The sequence below is a fragment of the Vicugna pacos genome, chromosome 23, assembly GCF_048564905.1.
Source record: "Vicugna pacos chromosome 23, VicPac4, whole genome shotgun sequence".
Classification (NCBI taxonomy): Eukaryota; Metazoa; Chordata; class Mammalia; order Artiodactyla; family Camelidae; genus Vicugna; species Vicugna pacos.
The window spans coordinates 38,050,273-38,073,035 of NC_133009.1; the positions used below are offsets into that span (position 1 = coordinate 38,050,273).

Consider the following 22,763-nt stretch of genomic DNA (forward strand, 5'->3'; position numbering starts at 1 on the left):
ACTCGAACCAGTGCCAAACCGACTTCAGCCAAAGTGACAGCAAGCCCAGACGGAGCTGTGCCGCGGGTGAGGCCGGCTCAGCCCTCGACCCCAGCAGCCTGGCCGGGAGGGGCGGTCCTCCTCCAGCAGAGGCGGTGCCGGTGCCCACACAACACCTGGTGTGCTGTAAAACACTACCAGACTCATGAAGAGTCAGGAGACCACAACCGAGAGAGGAACAGTCAGCAGGAGCAGGCCAGTGGACGACTGAGACGTGGGAACTGGCAGAAAGGACTGTTAGATACTTCTTACAAATATTTTTAAGGGTCTGGGATAGATGGGGAATTTAAGCAGGGAACTAAAAGTCCTAAAAAGAGAAAGTTTGTGCATTCCCACCGGAGCAGGGATTATTTGGAAGCAACCTGCTGGTCATTCTTGGAGAACAGATACGTAGCAGCTCCAAAACCATAACCCTTCCCTGAGCGGACGCATTTTGACTGTCACACAAGCCAGGACTTCAGTCTGTAAGTCTGTCTAGGACCACCACATACAGATGCGCTGTGAGGGACAGAGATGCATGAGACGCCGTCCTGCCCCCGGGAGACGCAGTCTGGTGGAGACGTGTGGACAGGACCAGCTAGAGGCAGAGTGCTCTGCTAGAGACACAGGTGCGTCTGCCACAGGAGGGCGAGGAGGATCCTGGGGAGCCTCAGAGCAAACGTGCTGCTTGGTCTGAGGAAAGGTAAGATTTCAGACGCACAGCCGGGGAGCTGCCCACGGGAATCAGGCAGGGTTTGTGTTCATTCCTGTCAAGTCCCGGTGAAAATGCCCCTGTTGCATAAACCCGGCCTCCAGATCCCGAAGACTGAAGTGAGACTCGAGGACAGGCTTTTGGACGAAGTAGAAAAAGCAGCTTTATTTCTCTGCCAGGCAGAGGTCACAGTGGGCCAGTGCCTCTGAGACTGTGAGCCTACTGGGGAGAGAGACAGGGGCATTTGTAATAAAAGTTTAAGGGGCAGTGCTGCCTTCCATAGAGATCGTATACAGGGCAACAGATTGTTGCAAAGTTCTTGTCTTTGCAGCTGCAGCGGGTCCCCTTCCTTCTGCTGGGCTGCTGGGTGTGATGTTTCCTCCGGCTCTGGGACTCCTAACGTTCTTGTGCCTGGAACAAAGAGTGCTTAGGAAGGGGGCCTGTGGAAAAGAGCTCTAGAGGAAAACTTGTGCAGTGTGGAGTCAGGTGGATAAATGCTTTGAGCCTTTTAGGCAGGCTGCAGTGTTTGCACAGGTTGAGACCTGCACCGCGAACAACAGAATACAAAGAAACCACGAGGGACTGAAGATAATTGTGTGCGTGCACAGTTGGGGTGAGTTATGAACAACAAGATACCGAAAACAAACCCAGCTACCATTTCTGAAGTGTCGGAGTCAAGAGCGCTGAGCACGATCCCTGCACGCAGCACCACGGGGCGGCTGGGCGGACCACCCAAGCCCCCTCCTCTCCAGCCCAGCCCTGGTCTGCAAGAGCATGAGAAAAACCATTGAAATTATTATACAATTAGCAGTTATGAACACCGTCACTGATGACACAAGGGTCCTGCTCGGTCACTCTCGGACCCTAGAATCCTCTGCAGGACCAGGTCCTCGCGCAGCGATGGGACAAGGAGCTCTCCCTCACACCCGCACCTCAGGGAGAGCCCGAGGGGCCTAGGGATTCGCAGCAGAGGGGGAGCCAGAGGAGGCGTGAGTGGAGACTTGTCCACACCCCACTGTGGGAGTCACGCCTGGATCTTGTCAGAGAATCGGGCCACTCCTTTATCCGAGGTCTCCCCCGTACGTGGCCTGTCCTTCAGATACGGCGTTTCATTTCTGTGTCTTTCCCCTCCTGGGTTGTGAGCTCGTTCTGGACAGCCACTCACTGTCAGGCGTCCCTCCAGCTGACATGGCCCTGTGTGTCCACTAGCTCAGTGGACGTCTGCCACATGGACATGGAATTCAAGCCTGGGCAGAGTGGATGGAACTTGAGTCCACACGGTCTGGCCACAACATCTGGCTCTCCGTGACCTCGCTGTGCTTGTGACGGCTCACAGACGGTCTTGAACAGCGGGACGGCGGCCTCTGACTTGGTGTGTCAGCGGTGAGGAGCTAGTGAGGGTTCGGGAAGAGCTACACCTTAGGGGGACTTGGCTTCTTGTATTCAGTGTGTCTCGGCAAGGGCGAGGCTCAGGCAGCGGGCACGTGAGAAGGTCTCACGGTAGATCTGACCAGAGTCAGGGCAGGAGAACCGTCCAGAAAGAAGACAGAGAGGCAGGAGGCGGTCCTGTCAGGGAGCCTGGTGCGGGACGTGGGGAGAGAGGGGAGGAGGTGTGTGTGCGGCGCTGAGGGGCCAGGAAAGCCCAGAATACTTCTCGTGGAAACGGGAACCGAGGAGTTTAGGGTTTGGAGGGAGGGCTGAGGGGTACGAGGCGGCTGCAAGAGGGGAGACGAGACCCTGCCGGGAAGTCTGCTGTGGCTCGCGGCCCGCTCAGGGCCTTCGGGTCGCCGGGGCAGGAGCCCTTTTGTCGTCCCGTGCGTGTGCGTGGTGCCTCGTGAGGCTGCTAGTTCAGACCTCTTTCCCATTCTGTTCCAAGGGTGGGCGAGGGTGAGGAAGTGTCACCGTCCTTGTAACAACTGTCCCACGCCGTTCGAAGCGGACGGCGTAAAGCGACGCAGACCTGCGCGAGGGACCACTTCTCTCACACCGGTCGCCGCCAGCGAGGTCGTTGGACGCAGAACCGGGCACGGGCAGCCCCCTGCGGCCTGTCTTCCTCATGTCCGGTGCCTCTAGCCCCGGCTTGTCAGCGCCCGCCCTCTCCCACCTGAGCCCCGGGCGAGAGGCACCTGCACGGAGCGGCAGAGGGAGACGGCACAGCCCAGCCCGGAGCAAGCGGAGACTCTCAGTCCCAGACAGAAGGGGGCCCCGGTGCCCCGAGCCCGGCCTGCTGTCCCCCTTCCTGTGGCGCCGCCGGGTCGAAGCTGCCTTTCCCGCCCCCGCCCGTGAGGTCCCGCGGCGCCTGCGGCCCTCTGACTCCCCAGCGGACAGATCCCACAGGCTCCCCCGGAGCCCCATTCTCACACCCGCAGCAGTCCCGTGTCGGAAGGGCGGGCCCAACAGCGCTCTTCTCCCAGCTCTTGATTCTGCAAAACATCGTCATCCGCACGGTTCCCTCTGCCGCGTCCCGATTTGGTGAAACTCCAAGGTCAGCGTCTCCTTTCCTCACGCGACTCAGTCTGCCCGCCAGAACGTCCAGGCCGAAGGAGCAGCTCTGCGAAGTGCCGTGCAGGGGCGTTTTGCCGCTGCAAAAAAATTAGTCAAGAACAGCTCACAACTGCCCCAAGGGTAAAATGGCAGTAAAGGGTTTGGGGTTTTTTCAAATCACAAAACCACAAGGACAGAGACTAGGAGAGGGGAGAGGCAGCCGCCACACAACTCGGGGAAGCTGGAAATCAGGAGGGCAGGTGTGGCTGGATCCGCTGGCCTGGAGCTGAGCCCTCAGCCTGTTTGCAGGCGAGGCGGCAGCAGCCCTGTTTGTATCCCAGCCCTCAGGACGCCGGGCGGTCGGTGACATCAGATGTCTTTCGTGGGGGAGGAGGGGAGACTAGAGACCGGAGGACTGGGTGGAAAGTTACATGAGAAACACGCGGACATGCAGCTGCCCTCCCCCACGGCTCCTGGAAGCCAGCAGCCCCTCCCTCTCGGCCGCAGGAGACGAGGCTCCGGGCGGGGCAGAACGGGGGTCTGAACGCGTGGGCCGAGGCCCGGTGGGGCGCGGATCCTGAACTAGTGTTAAGGGAGGCTTTACGTGCTGACCGTTGAGACCCCTGGCCCTTCCCTGTCTCCGCTCTTAGAACGTTGGTCTTACTTCCTCCAGGGGGGAGTTTGGAAGATCCATCACTAGGAATTCTGAGCAGCCCCAGAGGAGAAACTTTAGTTTCTCATCTCGTCTGTACTGAAGCCATTGTTGCCACGTCCCACCTACGTACACAGAGCTTCCGCACAAGGTGCAGCGGGAGGCCGGTCCCAGTCTTACGTGCGAGCCAACAGCCGCGGGTCGTCGGAGGTCTCGGGAGTCTGCAACCTGGAGGTCTCGCCGACAGGAATGGAAACAAGCACCCTGGAGCCGGACGCCGGGCAGAGATCGTGGGCCCTGAAGAGTTAGGGAGAGAGACTGCGTCCCTGGAGGAAAGAACGACACAGGGGCCTCAAAGTGCCCTTGGAAATTAAAAATGGTAGCAGGAACGAACGCCGTACGGAGGCGGTGGAGGGCGAAAGTGAGGCTGCTGCCCAAAAAGCAGTTAAATTAAAATAGACACACGTATGTATGTGTGTGTGTGTGTATGGCTGGAAAATAAGACGGAATCAGTGTGCTGGCTGCAGAATCTCCCAAGAGAGAGAACTGTAAAATGGGGCAGAGAAAATCATCGAAGAAATGACTAGAGAAACTTCCCAGAGCTGAGGGCCCGAGCGCCTGGCTGAAAGCGCCCAGGAAGGTGTCCACTCAGTGGGTGAAAACGGCCCACACCAAGCCCATCCTCAGGGAGGTTCCCAACACCAGGGAGCGTGCTGAAGGTCCCAGGGAGAAAGAGAGACACAGGTCCCTTCCTGAGGACCGGGAGTCAGACCAGCAGCGGTGCGCGCTGGAGCCGTTACCTCCTTACCTCCTGAAGGGCTGCTGGCTTCAGCTGACGGTTCCCCACCTGGCCAAGACCGCGTGTGTAGAAGAAGATGAAGACGTCTTACCTAGTAAGTCAGAGCTTGTGAAGTTTGCTCCCCAAGCACCTTTTTCCAGGAACCTCCTAGAAGAGGCGCTTCTCGAAAACGAGAGAGGACAAGAGCAAAGAGGAGGACCGAGGTTCCAGCCCCGCAGGCAGGCGAAGAGCCCGGGGTGGCCCACAGACTGGACAGCGGACAGCCGGGAGCCAGGCCGGCTGCTCTGAAGGAGGCACAGCAAACTCCTGACCCGGGTGCCTGGACGCCGCAGCGGGAGGGCAGAAAGGCGGCGTTTTCCTGTAGTCTGACTCCTGACTACAGCATGTGTTACTTATAATTTTTTTTTTAAAGAAAGAAAATATGTTCTCTCCAATGGAGACGCTTCACCCTGAAGTCATGACGACAGAATTTTCCTTTTATTCAGAACCTGCAAAGGAACTTCACTGGGAAAGCTTTAATCTTCCAGCCAGCCTTGCCCAGTGGCTGTAGTCCTCTACCCTGTTGCTCCAGGAAGAGCCTGTGACTTGGGAGGAACCGCGCTCTTTCTGAGAAGAGAAACTCCCCTCCCCACTGCAGGGGTTTCTGTAAAGCGCAGGACAGAGGGAGGGTTTCCTTGGGGTCGGTGGACGACCGTCCTCTTTTTGCAAGGGCCCTGCAGACAGAACGTCCTCTGCTCTGAGGGCTTGATTACCAAGAATTAATCTCAGGTGGACGGTTCCGCGGAAGGTCAGGCGTCTTCTGCCGTTGCCCTAAAAGCCAGCTGTTCCTCTTACCTTGACCCAGGAGAGCCGATAGCACCGTAAAACCCGATCGATCCTTCCCCGTCAGCAGTCTTTCTCTACAGTGCCGGGGTGGGGGCGCGGGGAGAGGCGGTATTTTAGCCGTCGACAGACGTGAGATTTAGTAGACGTCACTGGCTGGGGGAGAGGTGGACTGTCAGTCAATAACGGCTGTATTCACAGCAGTAAAATCGAGATCTCCCTGCCGTGTGTTGTGATCCCTGCGCTTTCTTTGCTCTTTCTCAGTGTATTTGGATTAATCCCCGCAGAGCAACAAGCCGAACGGCCAAACCACCCACTTTCCTATTCCCAGCAAGTAAATCAGAGGGAGGCCGGCTGAAGTCCAGGCCAAGCACGGAGACGACTTGCGCGTCTGCTTTTTGTTCCATCGTATGGAACTCAGAATAAATCCAAAGGGAAAGTTTCCAGACACCAGCTGATTCACAGAAAGCATCCGAGTCCTCGGACACACGCAGAGCTGGCAAACCCACTGCGATCGCAGATGTGGGGCCTTGGAGGCCCCGCCCTAGAGCTTGAGTGGAGGCTGAGGACCTTCTTAGGTTCCAGAAGGAAGAAGCAGAAATGGGGCCAGACTTGAGGAACAGGACCTTTGAAGGAAGGTCAGAGGGCACAGAGTCTGAGCTTAGAAATAACGTGTGACCAGAGGGAAACCTGTTCACCGCAAGCTTGTTCTCTTGTCTGTGAGTCTGTTTCTGCTTCGTAAACAAGCTCGTTTGTGCCATTTTTTAGATTCCACGTGTAAGTGGTATCATATGAGATTTGTCTGACTCACTGGGGTGGGGGAAGGACAAATTAGGAGTTTGGGATTAGTAGAAACCAAGTACTGTATATAAAATAAACACCCGGGTCCCACTGTACAGCACAGGGAGCTATATTCAACTTTTGTAACAACCTATAACGAAAAAGCATGTGGAAAGGAATAGACGGGCAGCACTGAATCACTGTGCTGTACACCAGAAACTAACACAGTGTTGTAACTCAATTGTACTCCAATTTTTTTTTTAAAGTGGGGGAAAAGAAACTGATAGCCAGCGAGGCCAGCACAGAGGGAGACGGGTGCACCTGGGGAGGAGGCGTCATTCAGATGCGGAGAGTAAAAGCTTTCTGACGGCGAAACTTGTCAAACGCAGAAACCGACGAGAGGGTTTTGGGGAGTGGCGGGTGGTATTCGAATAGCCCGCTGGCGACGTGGACTGGGGTTCTTGCCATGAAGTCGTGCAGACACAGATGTTTGACACAGTCTCTCCCCACACCACGGATCTGATATTCCGAGCAACTGGCAGGAGAGCGAAACCATGCCATGCAAACCTGGCACCTCTGCCTGGCCTCGGCACCTTCAGGACGTGCTGTTTAGCAGCCGGACCTGGTCTGGGCCGGGGAGAACCGCGGGCAAGCGCAGTGAGAAGTGACAGGCGTGGGGGCTCTGGAAAGATCGGCCTTTCTCTGGCCCGAGTCACCAGGCATGGAAAATTTAGAAAAGGGAGGAGAAGTATCTAGAAGACGCACCTGAACACGAGCACAGGTGTGGTGGTTACGAGAATGGAGGCCACTGCAGAGAGAGGGAGTCGTCTGTGCAGTTAGTTTGACCCCAGAATTACCTTGTCTGTGAACATACCTCCCTGTAGGAGACAGAACACCATCCTTGGCCAGATAAAGCTAATCCTTTCCTCTTATGAAAGAACCTCACCAAATTACCAGGCCGTTCACATCGCACCAGGACTGACCCCCACGCTTTCTCCTTTTGGCTGCTTTTTCCTGGGAATCCAGCCATTCTTCCATCATTAAGAGAAGTTTATTTCCTGCTTGGCTTCTGTTCTAACCGCTCACCTTCCCCTCCTGCCGGCAGCTGGGACGAGAGCAGCTCCATCAGCAGTGGGCTCAGCGATGCCTCAGACAACCTCAGCTCGGAGGAGTTCAACGCCAGCTCCTCGCTCAACTCCCTCCCGAGCACGCCCACCGCGTCCCGCAGGAACTCCGCCGTGGTGGTACGTGGCCTGCAGACAGCCCGGCCACCGGCTGGGGAGGAGGCCCGGGGCAGACCGGCTGGGGCCTGTGCGCGGGCTGGCACACTTCCCCCCGACTCCCTGGGGCTGGTTCCCGAACACCTTTGGCCAAGACCTTTTGGGGCTGGCGGGAGGAGGCTGCAGCCACCCAGCCGTCCCTGAGACGTGAGCGGCAGTGTGGTGAGCGTCTGTGTGTAGTGCCCGCGCCAGTTTCAACCGGTGCACACGAGAGAGAGAGGGTGCACAGGGTACGTGCGCCTCCAGGTGCCAGTGCAAACCCTGGGCTGACTGAACTCCCTGGAAGAGTAGGGCCACCCGGAGCCAGAGTAGCCCCGGCCCCCCACTCCGTCCCTGGACGAGCGTCCACGCTACTTTCTCTTCTCGTCCGCAGCTGCGCACAGACTCGGAGAAGCGCTCACTGGCGGAGAGCGGGCTGAGCTGGTTCAGTGAGTCGGAGGAGAAGGCCCCCCGGAGGCTGGACTACGACAGCGGCAGCCTGAAGATGGAGCCCGGCGCCTCCAAGTGGCGGCGGGAGCGTCCGGAGAGCTGCGACGACGCGTCCAAGGTTGGGGAGCTGAGGAAGCCCGGCGCCCTGGGACACCCTGGCTCCCTGAAGAAGGGCAAGGCCCCGCCAGTGGCCGTCACCTCCCCCATCACTCACACGGCCCAGAGCGCCCTCAAGGTGGCAGGTGAGCCCAGTGTGCGGTGGCCCCTCTTCCACAGGGATGTGGCCCCGGGGGGGGCGAGCAGGCAGTTCCCCGGGGAGGCCACGCGCTGTCTGGCCCAAGTCAGGGAAGAGGGTGTTCCTGTCCCCAGTGCCGTGTGCAGACACACTCCTAGGGGCTAAAAGGCGGACAGGAGGCGGATGAGGAGGGTGTTGCGATCAGAGCCTGGTCTGACCCATCTCAGATACTCCGGGGCCCTTTCCTCTCCCTGCACACGTGGCTTACACGTGCATCTTACCTTCCCTGGGTCCTTGTCTGCTAGCTCAGGGAGGTCCTGGGAACACAGTCAGAGCCCAGGCCTCCCGGCTGGCCCCTGGGCAGCTGCTGGCCTCAGCTGGGTCTCCAGTGGCCGCAGGCACTGTCAGAGCCTGGTCCAGAGCCTGGGCCATTCGCGCCCCCTCCCTTCCTTGCCCTGTGCTTAGACTGCTTTCTTCTTCCTTTTTGCTGGAGGCACTGGGGATGGAACCCAGGACCTCGCGCCTGCTCAGCATGTGCTCCACTGCTGAGCTCCACCCTCCCCGACCTACTTGCTTCTTGGTAGCCTTTGTGATCACCTTTGCCATGTCAGCCAAGGTGGAATGGCCTACCATGGGAGCAGAAAATGAGAGCAAACCAACCAGCAGTGCTAGGCCAGCTTTGCCGAGTCCCCCGTCTGGTGAGGGGGGTCCTCAGCCTGTGTGGCCCCTGCTTACCCACCGCCAGGCCCATGAAACTCCCCCAGCACACTGATCAAGCTCCCTTCTCCGCGGAGGGAGAGGCGGGGGCTCCTCTGACTCGTGCGTGTCACCCCGCAGGCAGACCTGAGGGCAAGGCCGCGGACAAGGGCAAGCTCGCGGTAAAGAGCGCGGGCCTGCAGCGCTCCTCCTCCGACGCCGGCCGCGACCGCCTGGGCGATGCCAAGAAGCCCCCCTCGGGCATCGCTCGTCCCTCCACTGCGGGATCCTTCGGCTACAAGAAGCCCCCTCCTGCCACAGGCACGGCCACCGTTGTGCAGACCGGCGGCTCCGCCACGCTCGGCAAGATCCAGAAGTCCTCAGGCATCCCCGTCAAGCCGGCAAACGGACGCAAGACCAGCCTGGACGTGTCCAATGGTGCAGAGCCCGGCTTCCTGGCCCCCGGAGCCCGGTCCAACATCCAGTACCGCAGCCTGCCCCGGCCGGCCAAGTCCAGCTCCATGAGCGTGACGGGCGGGCGGGGCGGACCCCGGCCCGTGAGCAGCAGCATCGACCCCAGTCTCCTCAGTGCCAAGCAGGCTGGCCTGACCCCCTCCAGGCTGAAGGAGCCCTCAAAGGTGGCCAGCGGCCGGACCACCCCGGCCCCCGTCAACCAGACAGACCGAGAGAAGGAGAAGGCCAAAGCCAAGGCCGTGGCCCTGGACGTGGACAGTGTCTCCGTGAAGAGCGTGGGCTCCCCAGAGAGCACGCCCAAGAACCTAGCCAGCCACTCCCCAGCCCCCAAGTTGGCAGAGCTGCCGCCAACGCCTCTCAGGTACCCGGGCTGGGTGGCATCCTCCCACGGCCCCCTGCTCCCCCGAAGGCCAAGTTCCTTCTCCCTGTTCCGAGCTGCGGGCTGTGCCCTCCTCATCAGCTCTGAGCCTGCCTCCCAGCACACGTGCAGGTGGTGTGCTGCTCACTGACACACATACGCCTACGCGTTCAGCAGTGTCTCCCTTGTGCGTGAGCTGGCCGCCCCTGAAGACCTGAAGGTGCCCGCCTGGGGCATCCGGTCTCCTCCACTGGGTCCATGGTGGTGTTAAGCGAAGCCTCCGTGCTTTGCCAAGAGCCAGAGAGCGGGGACAGCACTGGGCTGTCTCTGAGATGCCACGTGCCTGTTGCTTCTCTGACTCCGTTTTCCTGAACACGCTATTTCATCTTTGCTCCTCAGGGCCACAGCCAAGAGCTTTGTCAAGCCGCCGTCACTGGCCAGTCTGGACAAGGTCAATTCTAACAGTCTGGACCTTCCGTCATCCAGTGACACCCACGCTTCAAAGGTGCCGGATCTACAGGCTCCGGGCCCAGCTGCTGGAGGCACCCCCACTTCGTGCTTTAGCCCTAGTCCGGCCCCGATTCTCAACATCAACTCGGCCAGCTTCTCCCAGGGCTTGGAGCTCATGAGTGGTTTCAGCGTCCCCAGGGAGACGCGCATGTACCCCAAGCTCTCAGGCCTGCACAGGAGCATGGAGTCCCTGCAGCTGCCAATGAGCCTGCCTGGCGCCACCCCCAGCAGCGCCCCCAGCCCCACCCCCCCCGCCGCCCCCGCCGAGGAGGACGCGGAAGAGATGAGCTGGAGCGGAAGCCCCAGGACCGGACAGCTGGACAGGTAGGTGGGTGGGCCCCACGTCGGGGCACTTGTTACTGCAGCTGTGTCCTGTGTCGTTCGTCACGCTGTGACTTTCAGTATCTCTGTAACGGTAAGTGAGTTCGTTTGCTTCACAACAACTCTGCGAAATAGGTAGGATTCTGTTTCTAAATTACCGTTCTTGTCCCAGACAAGGGGAGACCAGCACACGGAGACATTAAGTGACTTCTCTAAGATCCCGTGCCTGGCTTAAGGTCATCCGAAGCTTTGCTGTCTGGACCCAAATCATTTCTGCTCCATTACATCCTGGTTTTCATCTGTCATAATATGGTCTTTTAGAAGGCTCGCCGCCCCCTGATTCCTGATCAGAGAAAAACACTGAACGTCTCGGCTCTGTCCCCTGGTCACTGGCCTGGAGGCGGCCTGCCCCCTCTTCCTCCGTGTGTGGGAGGAAGGCGCTTCCAGTCCGGTGTCCGATGTTGCATCCGTCAAACCTCCGGCCCCAGACTAGTTTCTAGGATGGACCCACGTGCTTCTCTCTCTCTTTTCCTCCACAGTAATCAGCGAGATCGGAACACTCTTCCCAAGAAAGGACTCAGGTAACCCTTACATGTGTTCCTTCTTCCCAGATCTGAGGCTCCTGCCCTGAATGAAAAACGTAACTTGGCCTGACCCAGGCCCCCACCGTGAATTTAGTGACCCTGCCAGCCGAGTCATTTGTCTGTGGTTCTGCACACCCCCTCCCCAGGCTCACCTCCGTGTGAGTCAGCTTAGAGCCGGCGTTCTTTTTCGGTGACAAAGGAGGCGCGGGTGTGCACTTGGGACTTGCACCCTCACCCAGGCCCAGCTCTGGGGTCGCTCAGGTGGGCTGGAGTAGGTCACCCCTAGTTCCCCACCACGGCCGCAGCACCGAGTGCTCAGTCCAGTGACACCTGCTGCCCAGACGGCCACGTACAGAGCCTCCTCCATCTTCTCACCCCGCCTCGGGAAGCCCTGCGGGGACACCTAGTCCCTCCACACCTCCTGACGGCCTGAGGGGGGCCTGGTCACCGCCTGTCTGCCCCGCCTGCCTTGTCCTGCCATCAGAGCCTCTGGCCTCGAGTGTAGACACCTAGACTGAGCTCTCGGCTGCCTCTGCAGGTACCAGCTCCAGTCCCAGGAGGAGGCCAAGGAGAGGCGCCACTCCCACACCATCGGGGGGCTGCCCGAGTCCGACGACCGGTCCGAGCTGCCGTCCCCCTCTGCACTCTCCACGTCCCTGAGCGCCAAGGGCCAGCTCACCAACATAGGTCAGTGCTTCTGGTCACCAGACCGCGGCGGAGGCAGCCGGCCCTCGGGTTTCATCTCGAACTTGATTTGCGCCGTGTTGGCTGGTGCGCGGTGCCTCCATTTACCCATCCAGCGGGAGATAGATGGTGGAGAGGTGGCCCTGGGCACACGCTGTGGGTCCTCGTAGCTCAGGGAGTCTGCGTCGTGGTGATGTGGAAAAGCCGTAACCTGAGGCCCAGCGCTTAGGCCAGGGCAGCCAGAGAGGAGCCGCCCCTCCCAGCACTGACCCAGGACCCTGGACCCTCCATGTGGGCCGCTGGGGGGAAGGGGAGGGCGGCTGATGGCAAGGATGGGCCATGCCTCTGGGTCCAGGAAATCCATGATTCGCCAGCTGCTCTGGCCCCTGGGACCATCCCAGCCCTGGAGGCAGAGCTGGGTGAGGCTGTCCTGGCCACACCCTTCCTGGCCCAGGAGCAGGGGAAGGAGGCCACTCTGATTCAGAGATGGGAGGGGCAGAGGTGCAAGGCTCGTAGCCCTGGTTCTGCAGCGCTGGCTCCCGAGGCCGCGTGGCCTGGTGGGACTGTGCCGGGCCGGGCCTCTGCTGCCTCGCTGTGTCTCTAAACCCTCCCCTCTTTCGCTGAGTGAAGGAAAACAGGAAAGCACGAGGGCCTGCAGCAGCCTAGGGGGCGACTGTGGGGACTTTGAGAAAACTGGGAGTCAGCTCTGTGTCCGGGGAGGACCACACTGGGACGAGGGCTGGGCCCGCGATCACCTCAGAGGGTCCACGTGCAGAGGGCCCAAGGGAGGTGGGGGCCTTCCTCTGCCTGGGTCCTGGTGGAGACACATCCACGACAGGAGCTGGGGCCTGTGAGCGTGACCCACATGGGCGTGAACGCTGAGTGGCCAGGGTTCACAGGGGCAGGTTCTGCAAGTCAGCAGGGTTGTGGAGCCTCCCGACACTCTGACTGGCTCTGACCTTCCAGCTAGTGGGGACAGGGCACGGGGCCCGGCTCTTGCTGCTGGAGCATCAGCCCTGATGGTGTGCGTGTTGGGGGGCCCTGCTCTCCCTGCGGGGCCCCGCCTGATCCCCCTTCTCTTGCCGACTCTTTCCATCGCTGCTCCGATCTGAGTCTTGGTGCCAACTCTCAGGCCTCCCAGGCCGCCAGCTTGTTAGGGAACCAGGACACCCCACCTCCATTGGCACATCCAAGGATCTGAAGGTTCTGGAAAGCCACTAGGCCCCCAGCCTCACCTTCAAAAGTGACATCTCCAGGGCAGGCAGGCCCAAGGGAAGGGCTTTCCAATAGGCCGTGATCTTCGTCCTCTGCTCCAGACGCAGGGCCTCCCCAGTAGGGCTCGCTTTCCCAGGGGACCCACTCAGACCACCACTCAGACCGCAGCTGCCTGCACACTCCTGCCCCCCCACCCCCCATTTACCTCTCAGGCTCCTGGTGCCCCCCAGGGACCAGAGCTGATGCCCCTGCCTCTCTCCTGCCCTCCCTTCCTCTCCTGTCCCCTCCCTCTGTCCTTCCAGTGAGCCCCACTGCGGCCACCGCGCCAAGAATCACCCGCTCCAACAGCATCCCCACCCACGAGGCCGCCTTCGAGCTGTACAGCGGCTCCCAAATGGGGAGCACCCTGTCCCTGGCCGACAGACCCAAGGGGATGATTCGGTCAGGATCCTTCCGAGACCCCACGGACGACGGTGAGACTTCATGCCAGCGCGGTTCACGCTCATTCCGGCTCTGCTGGGCCCCTCTCCGCCCCCACCTCCACCACCACCACCGCCACGTTTACGCACATGTGTGATTCCCAGGACATCCAGTCGGGCCATTTCAGCTCTTTCTTCCCATCACTTCGAATGGTCTAGGGGCCCAGAAACCTTGGGTGGCACCGTCGAGCACTGGGGCTTTGGGGTGGAGCAGCTCCTGGAGGGGGCAGGGAACAGCCGGAAGGTTCCGTGGCCCCAGAGTCTCAGAAGGCTCCTGCCCTCCTGGCCCTTCAGGGGACACGAAACTCACAGGGACACAGAGGCAGCTCAAATCTTTGCAGAGTTAGGCATCTCACTCCTCTTTCAAGAACGTTCCAGAGACCAGCTTCAGGGCGGCGCTCTGGGCTTCGGTGGTCTGGGTGTTTGCGGTCGGAGCTGGCAGAGCCGGCGTGCTGGGGGCTCCACCCCCGAGGTGTTCAGGACCCGTCCCTGGAGCCATTCCTCGCAGACGGGCTCGCTCTCGACGCAGGGCTGTGGTTCTGGCTCCTGAGTGATCGGGAGGGGTGTCTTGCACGTGGGTCTTCCTCCACCCGAGTGGCCCCACCAGGAAGAGGACCCTCGGGCACAACTGTAGGTGTGTTCTGAGCAGCTCTGATGAGAAACCGCCCTTCCTGCCCGGGAGGAGGAGGCAGCACCTGTCCGCGAGCACCTCTTCTCCCTCCCCTAGCCCTCGCGCCCTCGCCTGCCCTCAGAGGAGCGGGCTGCCGGGGGTCCCGCTGGGCCGCAGGAGGAGGCCGGCTCTGCAGGCCGGCTCTGCCCCGACCTCAGCCCTCGGTCCTCCGCTGACAGCCCCGCCCAGGCTGTGATCCAGCTGAGCGCATGTTCTGTTCTGTTTGTTCCAGGTGCCCTGCTGTCAGAATCCAAACTCCCGACCCCCTCCCCGTCTCTGAGCCCCCCCGTTAACTCCGTGTTCTGCTTCTCTTGCAGTTCACGGCTCAGTGCTGTCCCTGGCCTCCAGCGCCTCCTCCACTTACTCCTCAGTAAGACCACTACCCCCCACCTCCCCGCTGCACACCCCCCCCCCCGCTGCGCCCAGAGCCCCCCGGGGGTGAGGGCTGGGCAGGGGCAGGCGCAGCTGTCTCGGCCACGCCCGGATCGGGGTGGGGTGGGGACGCCCGGCACCCTCAGTGAGGGGTCTTTCTGGCCTCGCCGCCAGTTCCCGAGCAGCTCTGCTGCCTTCTGTGCCCCTCCTCTGAAGAACGCATGTTGGACCCTGTGTTGGAGAGGTGCTCTGTGCTTGGGGCGCGGGCAGCGCCCACAGCAGGGTGAGAGGGTGGCTTCCCAGGGCCTCGGAACCTAGCAGCGTGCGAGCGTCCCCTCCTTGGGCTGTTCAGTGTCGGTTGGTTCTTGGGCTCACTCTGCCCCCAGTGCTTCGCTCCAGATCGGTGGCCGTAAGGGTCGGTCTCCAGGTCAGCGGAGGTCCCACTGCCCAGCCTTCTTGGCGATGACAAAGCTGGCTGGAGACAGGCTCAGGAGAAGTCTTTTATTAGAGCGTGGCGTGGGGTCTGAGCCACCCGCGAGCAGCCAGGGCCGGAGACAGGGTTCCAGCCTCTTCGCGCCTCTGGTCACGCTTCCTCGAGTCCTCTGCCCACCCTCCACCCCCGGAGTAACCGCCTCCTCTCTCTCTCTCCTCCCGTGCTCCCTTCTGCAGGCTGAGGAGAGGATGCAGTCTGAGGTAGGGTGCCGAGCCCTCGTCCCGCTTGTTAACACCACCGCGCCCCGTCTCCTTCCCGACCTTAACCACGTCTGCTGCCACCATCAGTTGCTGTCTCTCTTCCTCCACAGCAAATCCGGAAGCTCCGAAGGGAACTGGAATCATCCCAGGAAAAAGTGGCCACCTTGACGTCCCAGCTTTCCGCCAACGTGAGTCCCGGCGAGTCGGGGACGGGCCAGCTGGTTGTCTGGCCCTAAGTTAGATGTGTTCCCGCAGCAGGGAGCTGCCTCATGAGCTGTCTGTCCTGTGGGCCTCGACGTGGGGACAGGCCTTCTCCCCCTCTGAGTCTGGGTGTCTGTAAAGAACCGCTTTTGCCCCCGCCCTGGCGAATGGTTGTGAAGGCGTTCACGTCTGCTGGTCTTTGAAGTCCCTGGAGAAAGAAGAAAAGATTGTCAGTGGGAGGTGCTCAGTGGAGGTGGGAACAACCTCACCTCGGCCGTGGGCGGGAGGAGTCATGGGTTACAGTCATCCATCCGGGAACCCTCTGCCTCTGCCCTGGGCGCGTCCGTCACTGGACTGGGCAGTGCAGAGCTAGCGACAGGCCCGGCTGGGACATGACACTGAGACCCCAGCCTGGTTCTTGGAGGCTCTTTTCTCAGCAGTGTCCTTGGACCCTTGAGCTATAGGCGGAGGCCCTCGGCCTGTCCGAGCACAGCCCCTCAGCTTGGGTTTCTCCACCCATGAGGCGGAAAGAAAAGAGGTGCTTCCCGGACTAGGCGGTGGCCTCTCCCCTGGGGCCAAGCTGCAGACGGAGAACATGGGAGCCATTCTCCCCCAGGCTGTAAACACCAGCTGAGCCGGATCTGCAGGGCTTCCAAGTGTTTGCACAAAAGGCAGTGCGGCTGCGACTTCCGTGGTCGTTTCAGGCGCCTCTTCCGCTCTTCCCATCTAGGGAGCCCAGCTGTCAGGCCCAGGGCTCCCCTTGAAGTCGGGCAGGAGGAAGAGGCTCCGCCAGGGCATTTCAACAGCAGCTCTCTCCGTCTCTGGGTGTTCTCTGTCTCTTCCCAAAACCTTGGTCGGTCAGCCATGAGCTTCCCGGCCGGTGAGAAGCCCCATCAAGCCCTTGTCCCCACAGCTGGGGAACTGGGGACCGAAAGAATCTTAACAGAAGCAAGAAGCCCCTCTCCTCTGCCTTGTGCCCTACCCACCGCGGCTGGGCCTGGGGCCGTCCCACAGCCCAGGAGATCAGGAGATCTGTGTCCGGGGGATGTGGCGGGGGGACAAAAGGGGAAGAGATCCGTCTACACTGCACTCTGTCGTCACCGTGCTGATCCGTCTACACCGCACTCTGTCAGCACAGTGCTGTCGGGTCTGGGTAAGAGCCAGGAAGGTGAATTTAGAGGGTGATTTTTCTTAGAACAGGAGGTTCCCTTTGGCTAAGAGAGAACACACTAGACACCCAGTCACAACACGGTCCTGAACTTCAGAGGCTGCTTCCCTCTGGTCGCAGCCCAGCCCTCAGGCAAGAGGCGTGGTGCCAGGACTCTGGAAGGCTCGCTGCCCCCCTCAGGACCCTGGGACTCCCTGCGGCCCCCACTGGGGCACACCCTGGGCAGGGAGGGCCCAGACCACCCAACCCCCACGCAGCCTCTCGGCTGTGTGCTTAGCCCGAGGTCGCACAGGCCCTCGAGTGGGGCCGGGGTTACGGGAGGCCCGGGGGTGGGGGGAGGCCAGCACAGAAAAGCCCTCACGGGGCCAGGGGTCTCGGGCCTCCCTCCAGGGCGTGTCTGTTCACCAGTGACACACAGGAGGTGACCTGAGGCCAAGGAGGCAGGTGCTCCCTGCACGGCCAGCAAGGAGCCCTGGCCTGGGCCCGAGCGATGCCCCCAGCCCTGTCTCGGGGCAGTGGCCCCAGCAGGGACGAAGCAGTGGGGGTCGCAGACACCCGGAGCTGTGTGTGGAGTGTGTCCCCTCTGCTGGGTCCCAGTTTGCTCAGATGCTCCCCACTGACCGCTGTTCCTCCCAGAGGGATTCCCCTCTGGTCCAGAGCCGCCCCACCCCCCACCTCTCCAGGCCCCCTGGCACCTCGCGGTGCAGGGCGACCCCTAGTGGCCAGGCTGGGAACTGCCCCTGTAGCCGCCCAAGCAGCTTCCCCAGCCCCGAAAAGGCAGCCCAGGACAGCGGGGTGAGGGGGAGGGCAGCCAGGACGGAGGCCCGGGAGAGGTGGCCCGAACTGCTCCTACTGGGAGGTGACGGGGCCCTGGGGCTGCCTGTCCGGCCGTGGAGGAGTCGCCCCAGGACGATAGCCCCCGAGCTGGTGGCCCCCTTAGAGCAGAGGGACATCCCAGCTCTGCAGACGCTGCTGCCCGGTCTCTGAGCGCCTCCCCAGGCCTGCCTGCCCGGGTGCTGTCTGGGCCACTCCCTTACTCAAGGAAATTCCAGAAGTTTCTCTCAGGCCCGAAAGGTGTTTGATTCCACCCTGTTGCTCAGGAAGAGCAACATGGAAAAACCACCAAGAGGGGTTGGGCCTGGTCAGCTCAGACACAGTCATCTCCGACAGCCTCCCGCTCCCGTGCCCTCCGGCCCCAACCCGGGCAGCCGGGCATCTCCTGACCTTTTGTTTCAGGCTAACCTCGTGGCAGCTTTTGAGCAGAGCCTGGTGAACATGACGTCCCGCCTACGACACCTGGCAGAGACGGCCGAGGAGAAGGTGAGGGGCCAGGGGTGGGAGGGGTCCTGGACGCACGGGCCGAGGCTAACCTCCTGCCTGGTCCTGAGCAGTAGCCACCCCCCCAACCCCGTCACCCGAGCTCCCCGCTGCCGCACGGCACAGCTGTCCCAGCTCCCTGCCTTCTCCGTCCCGTCTGAAGATCCCAGGGCCCCTTGCGGCCGCATTGCAGGTGCTCCCCGTCCCTGCAGTGACCCTGCTTTCCTTCCTCTCTGAGGACACCGAGCTGCTGGACCTACGAGAAACCATTGACTTTCTGAAGAAGAAGAACTCTGAGGCCCAGGCGGTCATCCAGGGAGCCCTCAGTGCCTCGGAGGCCACACCCAGAGGTAGGCCCTCCAGCCGCAGACTGAAAACGGAAGTGGGGGCGAAGGACAGCGATTGCAGGTTTTTATCTGTGCCCAGAATGTGCCAGGCCCCGTGTCCGACTTCTAGGAGGTGCGGGCCAAGGCGGAGGGCCGGGGCACGGCCCCGCCACCCCAGGGGGCGAGGGAGGGGAGGGTCCTCTCCTGGGTCTGCAGACTCGAGCCCAAGAGCCGTCAAGGACAGTCATTGGCTCCGTATTCTTTCAGAACCCGGGGTGCTCCTGCCACACGACCCCGCAGTCACGCCCCGTGGCCTGCGTATTTACCCAAAGGAGCTGAAATTTTATGTCCCCACGAACACCTAAACATGGGCCTTTACAGCAGCTTTACTCACAGTTGCTAAGACTTGGACGCAGGCCAGATGTCCTTCAGTAGGTGAACAGATGAACGAGCTGTGCTGTAGCCAGACAGTGAAAGATCACTCAGCGTTAAAGAGAAATGAGCTCTCGAGCTATGAAAAGACACTGGGGAGCCTTAGATGTGCATCACAAGTGACAGGAGGCCATCAGAAAAGGCTGTGTATTGTCTGACTCCACTGTGTGACCTTCTGGAAAGGACAGGACTGGGGACGAAGGGTCACGGCTGTCAGGCCTGGAGATGAACCTGCAGCGCGCAGAGGGTCTGTGGGGCGGTGACAGTGTTCTGCAGGGCACGGGCACGGTGGATCTGAGTCCTCAGACTTGTGTCCAAACCCCCGGAAGTGAAGCGCAGGGTGACCGTGGGCCCTGGGTGGTGGTGACGGTCCCTGCAGGTCTGTCGATTGTAGCAAACGTCGCGTCTGGTGGGAGATGCTGTGCACGTGTGGGGTCGGGGGGCAGAGGGGGCGTCTCTCCCGTCTGCTGGGATTTGCTGTGAACCTAAAGCTGCTCTAAGAAGTAGTCTAGAAACACCAGCACTTTGCACTTTAATGTCAGCAGGTGTGCAGACGCACGTGTCACCTCGCTTGATCCTCTCCAGTTCTCCGAGGGGAATGAGTCTCCTCTTCAGAGGAGGCAGAGATCGCGTGGATTCTGGGGCTCCGTGACCGGTTAGCCTTGGGCTTAACTGCCAGGCAGGCTTTGCGAGAGGGAGTCGAGGGGTGGTCTGGGGGTGAAAGGTCCCAAGGGACGAACTCCGGTCATGAGACGGGGCACCAGGGCACGCGTTCAACACGCTGACTCTAGTGAACACTGCCGTGAAGGCTGTTCAGAGAGTGAACCCTGAGCTTTCTCATCACGAGGAAAACCTTTCTTTTATGTTGTGTCTGTGAGACGAGAGACGTCCACTGAACGTGCTGAGGTCATCGTTTCATGACGTCCGGAAGTCATTATGCTGTGCGCCTTAGATGCACATGGTGCTGTATGTCAGTGGCATCTCAGTACAGGGGGAAGGGAAAAGGGCGAGAAAGAGATACGGGGCCACCAGACGCAGCCAACCACTCCCTCTCACTCAGCTGGCTCGGCGGGTGGTCCGCTCACTGTCCTTCCATCCGGAGTCAACCATCCTCAGCCTCCCACCGTGGCCTCGCCTCCTGCCGTACTAGGCTCACCTCCTCCTCAGCCAAGACGCAGGCGCCTCCAGAGCCGCCCCCACTGGCCTCCCCAGCTCCCTCCGCGTGGCTCACCAGTCCTGACTTGTGGGGCGGTCCCTCCGGCCAAGAGCGACCCTCGCCTGATGCCCTGGGTCCTCGCCTCGCCCCCCAACACACACACGCTGCTTTTCTGCATCTTCAGCCTCTTACCCTCCGTTGGCTCCTTCCTCAGTTATAACGCTGCTAACTGCTCTTTCATCTTGAAGGAGAAAAAGGAGAATCCTCTCCAGATTCTCCATCAGGCTCTCCCCTTCCTTGTGAGCCGCATCCCGTCTCGGTCTCTTCCTGCTGCTCTGGCTGGCGTGAGGTAGGGGCCCACCTTCATTCTTCGATGAGTGGCAGTCCAGATGTCCCAGCACCATTTGTTGAAAAGCCTGTTTTCCCCACTGGCTGATCATGGCACTCTTGTTGGAGATCAGTGAACCGTAAACATCTGCATTTATTTCTGGATTCGCAGCTTTACTCCATTAACCCTTACGTCTGTCCTTGGCTGGTCCTCCCTGCCCTGGTCACTGTAGCTTTGTCCCAGGTTTTGAAGTCAGGAACGTGGGCCCTCCAACTTCGTTCCTCTCCGAGCTAGTTTTGGCTCCTCTGTGCCCTTGCCCTTTGTTTTTCCATGTAAGTTTTAGGGTCAGCTCGTCAGTCTCTGCAAATAAGCCAGCTGGGATCTTGGTCAGGATCGTGCTGGCTCTGGGAGTGAACTTGGGGAGCGCTGTCAACCTAACGGTACTTAGCGCGGCCGCTGCCTGCCCCGCGGCCGTGGCCAGGCCCCCGTCTGGGTGCGCTTGGATGTGTGTCAGCAGCGTCCTGTGGTTTTCAGTGTGCAGATCTTGCTTTTCTTCTGTTGAATTTAATTTTTGATACCCTTGTAAATAGAATGGCTTTCTTAACTTCTTTTTCAGATTATTCATTACTAGTATATAGAAATGCAGCTGATTTTTTGTATATTGATGGCGACTCCTGCAAACCTTCTGAGCCGATGATTAGCTCGGTTTAGGCTTTAAAACTGCTTGTCAGTCTGTGTCTCTTAGTCTCCGCCTCCCTCCGAACTCCACGCCTCTGCTTCCAGCCACGTAACCCTCTCTCTCCTGCAGTTCTGCCCCCTTCAGGCATCACCCAAACCACTAATCGGAGAGTCGCCCTGCACATCCCACTGTCCCCACCGCTGCACTCCGCCAGTTTCGTACGCTGACTCGTGTACGTGAGTGTGTGAATCTGCGCAGGCCTCAGTTCCCTCCCTGTCTTTTTTTTTGATTGAGTTAAGTCGGCTGACAGGGTGGCGTCCCCTTCTGGTTGTCCCTCCTGTCTTGCCGCGGCCCTGGCTTAGGCTGTCCGCGCTCTTCTTCTGGGTTATCCCCGTAACTGCCCGACTCGCCTTGTGTTCCTCCAGCCCTTCCCTCACCGCCCCACGGCGATCCAGGCGCATCACTTAAGAGCCGAAATCATTCCGATTCGAATACGGGCTGGACATTAAATTTAAAACCTTGCTGTTAGTTTCCTTAGGAATAATACTGGTGTTTCGAGACCGTGCCCTTGTTCTTAGGAGGTGCACCCCGAAGCGCTTGGTGGCGAAGTGCTGTCCACTTCGTGTTTTCAAGTCGTTCAAGAAAATGTTCTCTGCATGTGTTAGTGTGTGAGTGCACGTCTCTGCGCAAACAGAACGAAAGATCAGCGGCTGTTAATTAGGTGGAAAGCGTGTAGGGTCCTCCCGCGGTGCTGAGCTCTCAGTGTTTCTGTGTGTTTGAAGCATTTTAGAAAAGCAAGTTAAGGGAAGGAACACACCCAGAGCCGCAGGGCGCAGCAGGAGCGTCCCGCTCTGCCTGGCCTGCGACGGACTTTCTCCCCGGCCACATGGGCTGTCACTTCTCTTGCCTGCTGGGTTCCGACTGTGGCGACAGGACACCTGCGGTCCACCGGGCACTAGTCTGAGCGTTTTACTTACAGTGATTCACTTAGTCCAAGTCGCAACCCTGTGAGGTATGTTTCATTCTTTACGAGGAGGGTAAGATCAGAGATGGCGGGCTTGCTCAGACACGGCTACTGAGGGACGGGCCTGGGGTGCTGGGCTGTGGCTCGTCTCCCAGGCTCAGCTGGCTCTTCAGATGCATGTGTGTCCGAGGGCCTTGTGGCGCCACGGGAGCACGAATGACGCCAGACGCGTGTGTGTCCGATGGACAGTGAGTCCTGTCCTTCGCTGTGCGTTTTCCTGTTTTCCTTGTTCGCGTGGACCCCTGCTCAGCCTGGCCGGGAGGGTTTCTAGGAGCAGTCAGAGAACTACTGTGGAAAGCCACGACGCCTAACCTTACTTTGTTTGAAAATTGGTGATAAACGTACATGGCACCGAACTTTAAATGCACAAGAGATTCCCTAACTTTTTGAAGATTGATTTTAAAACATCCTTTGCTCTTAAAAGCACTGTATAGCGTATTTTAAATTTGGGGGGGTAGGTTTATTAATTCATTTTTAATGGAGGTGCTGGGGATTGAACTCAGGACTTCGTGCATGCTACTACGCCCGTGCTCCACCACTGAGCAAGGCCCCCCCCGACACATAGCAGATTATCAGCTTCTCGTCGACAGGCGCACAGGTCCCCGGACCCTCCACGTAGCTGGTGCTGGACAGGTGCACCCACTTGCTTGCTAGCCTTTGCTTTGTTTTTACTTGACTAACTTAATTAAATTCATTTTATTACAAAAGCAGTGCTCGTCCTGGAGGAAGATGTGAACTAAGGGTGCCCCCGCTGGCCAGGTCTGGTTTGCCACCTGTGCTTTGTTTTTCTTTCTACTGCCTGCTTTTAAGCAGTCTTACTGGCACACAGCCACACTCACGAACCTCCATGTTATCCGCGGCTGCT

At 60.0% G+C, this 22,763-nt stretch overlaps 2 protein-coding genes across 9 annotated transcripts in view; one reads left to right on the forward strand and one right to left on the reverse strand.

The window, feature by feature from the left end:
* NAV1 (neuron navigator 1) overlaps positions 1–22,763 on the forward strand; it is a 205,921-nt gene that overhangs the window by 164,835 nt on the left and 18,323 nt on the right. For 5 of the 8 annotated variants that reach the window (XM_072948830.1, XM_072948833.1, XM_072948834.1 and 2 more), the window contains 12 exons: positions 7,373–7,511; positions 7,921–8,218; positions 9,049–9,742; positions 10,139–10,573; positions 11,110–11,151; positions 11,693–11,841; positions 13,356–13,526; positions 14,520–14,572; positions 15,244–15,267; positions 15,378–15,455; positions 17,873–17,956; positions 18,192–18,303. In XM_072948830.1, the coding sequence (XP_072804931.1) occupies positions 7,373–7,511; positions 7,921–8,218; positions 9,049–9,742; positions 10,139–10,573; positions 11,110–11,151; positions 11,693–11,841; positions 13,356–13,526; positions 14,520–14,572; positions 15,244–15,267; positions 15,378–15,455; positions 17,873–17,956; positions 18,192–18,303 (2,279 nt within the window). The remainder of the gene's footprint in view (positions 1–7,372; positions 7,512–7,920; positions 8,219–9,048; positions 9,743–10,138; positions 10,574–11,109; positions 11,152–11,692; positions 11,842–13,355; positions 13,527–14,519; positions 14,573–15,243; positions 15,268–15,377; positions 15,456–17,872; positions 17,957–18,191; positions 18,304–22,763) is intronic. The other 3 variants (XM_072948831.1, XM_072948837.1, XM_072948832.1) reach the window with 2 other exon arrangements.
* LOC140688568 (uncharacterized) lies at positions 355–5,894 on the reverse strand. The gene is made up of 6 exons (XM_072948217.1): positions 5,805–5,894; positions 4,757–5,030; positions 4,000–4,192; positions 3,094–3,312; positions 1,386–1,494; positions 355–1,141 (listed from the first exon to the last, which is right to left on the reverse strand). The coding sequence occupies exons 1-6, from the start codon at positions 5,892–5,894 to the stop codon at positions 1,127–1,129; spliced, it is 900 nt and encodes a 299-aa protein (XP_072804318.1). The 3' UTR covers positions 355–1,126.

Excerpts from the sequence above, each read along its gene's own strand:
- LOC140688568 (XM_072948217.1), bottom strand. The coding sequence starts at position 5,894 with ATGGAACAAAAAGCAGACGCGCAAGTCGTCTCCGTGCTTGGCCTGGAC. Across the intron at positions 5,031-5,804 it reads TACTTGCTGGGAATAGGAAA|ACTACAGGAAAACGCCGCCT; the intron begins GTGGGTGGTTTG and ends GTCAGGAGTCAG. Across the intron at positions 3,313-3,999 it reads ACCTTGTGCGGAAGCTCTGT|CGGCAAAACGCCCCTGCACG; the intron begins GTACGTAGGTGG and ends ATTTTTTTGCAG.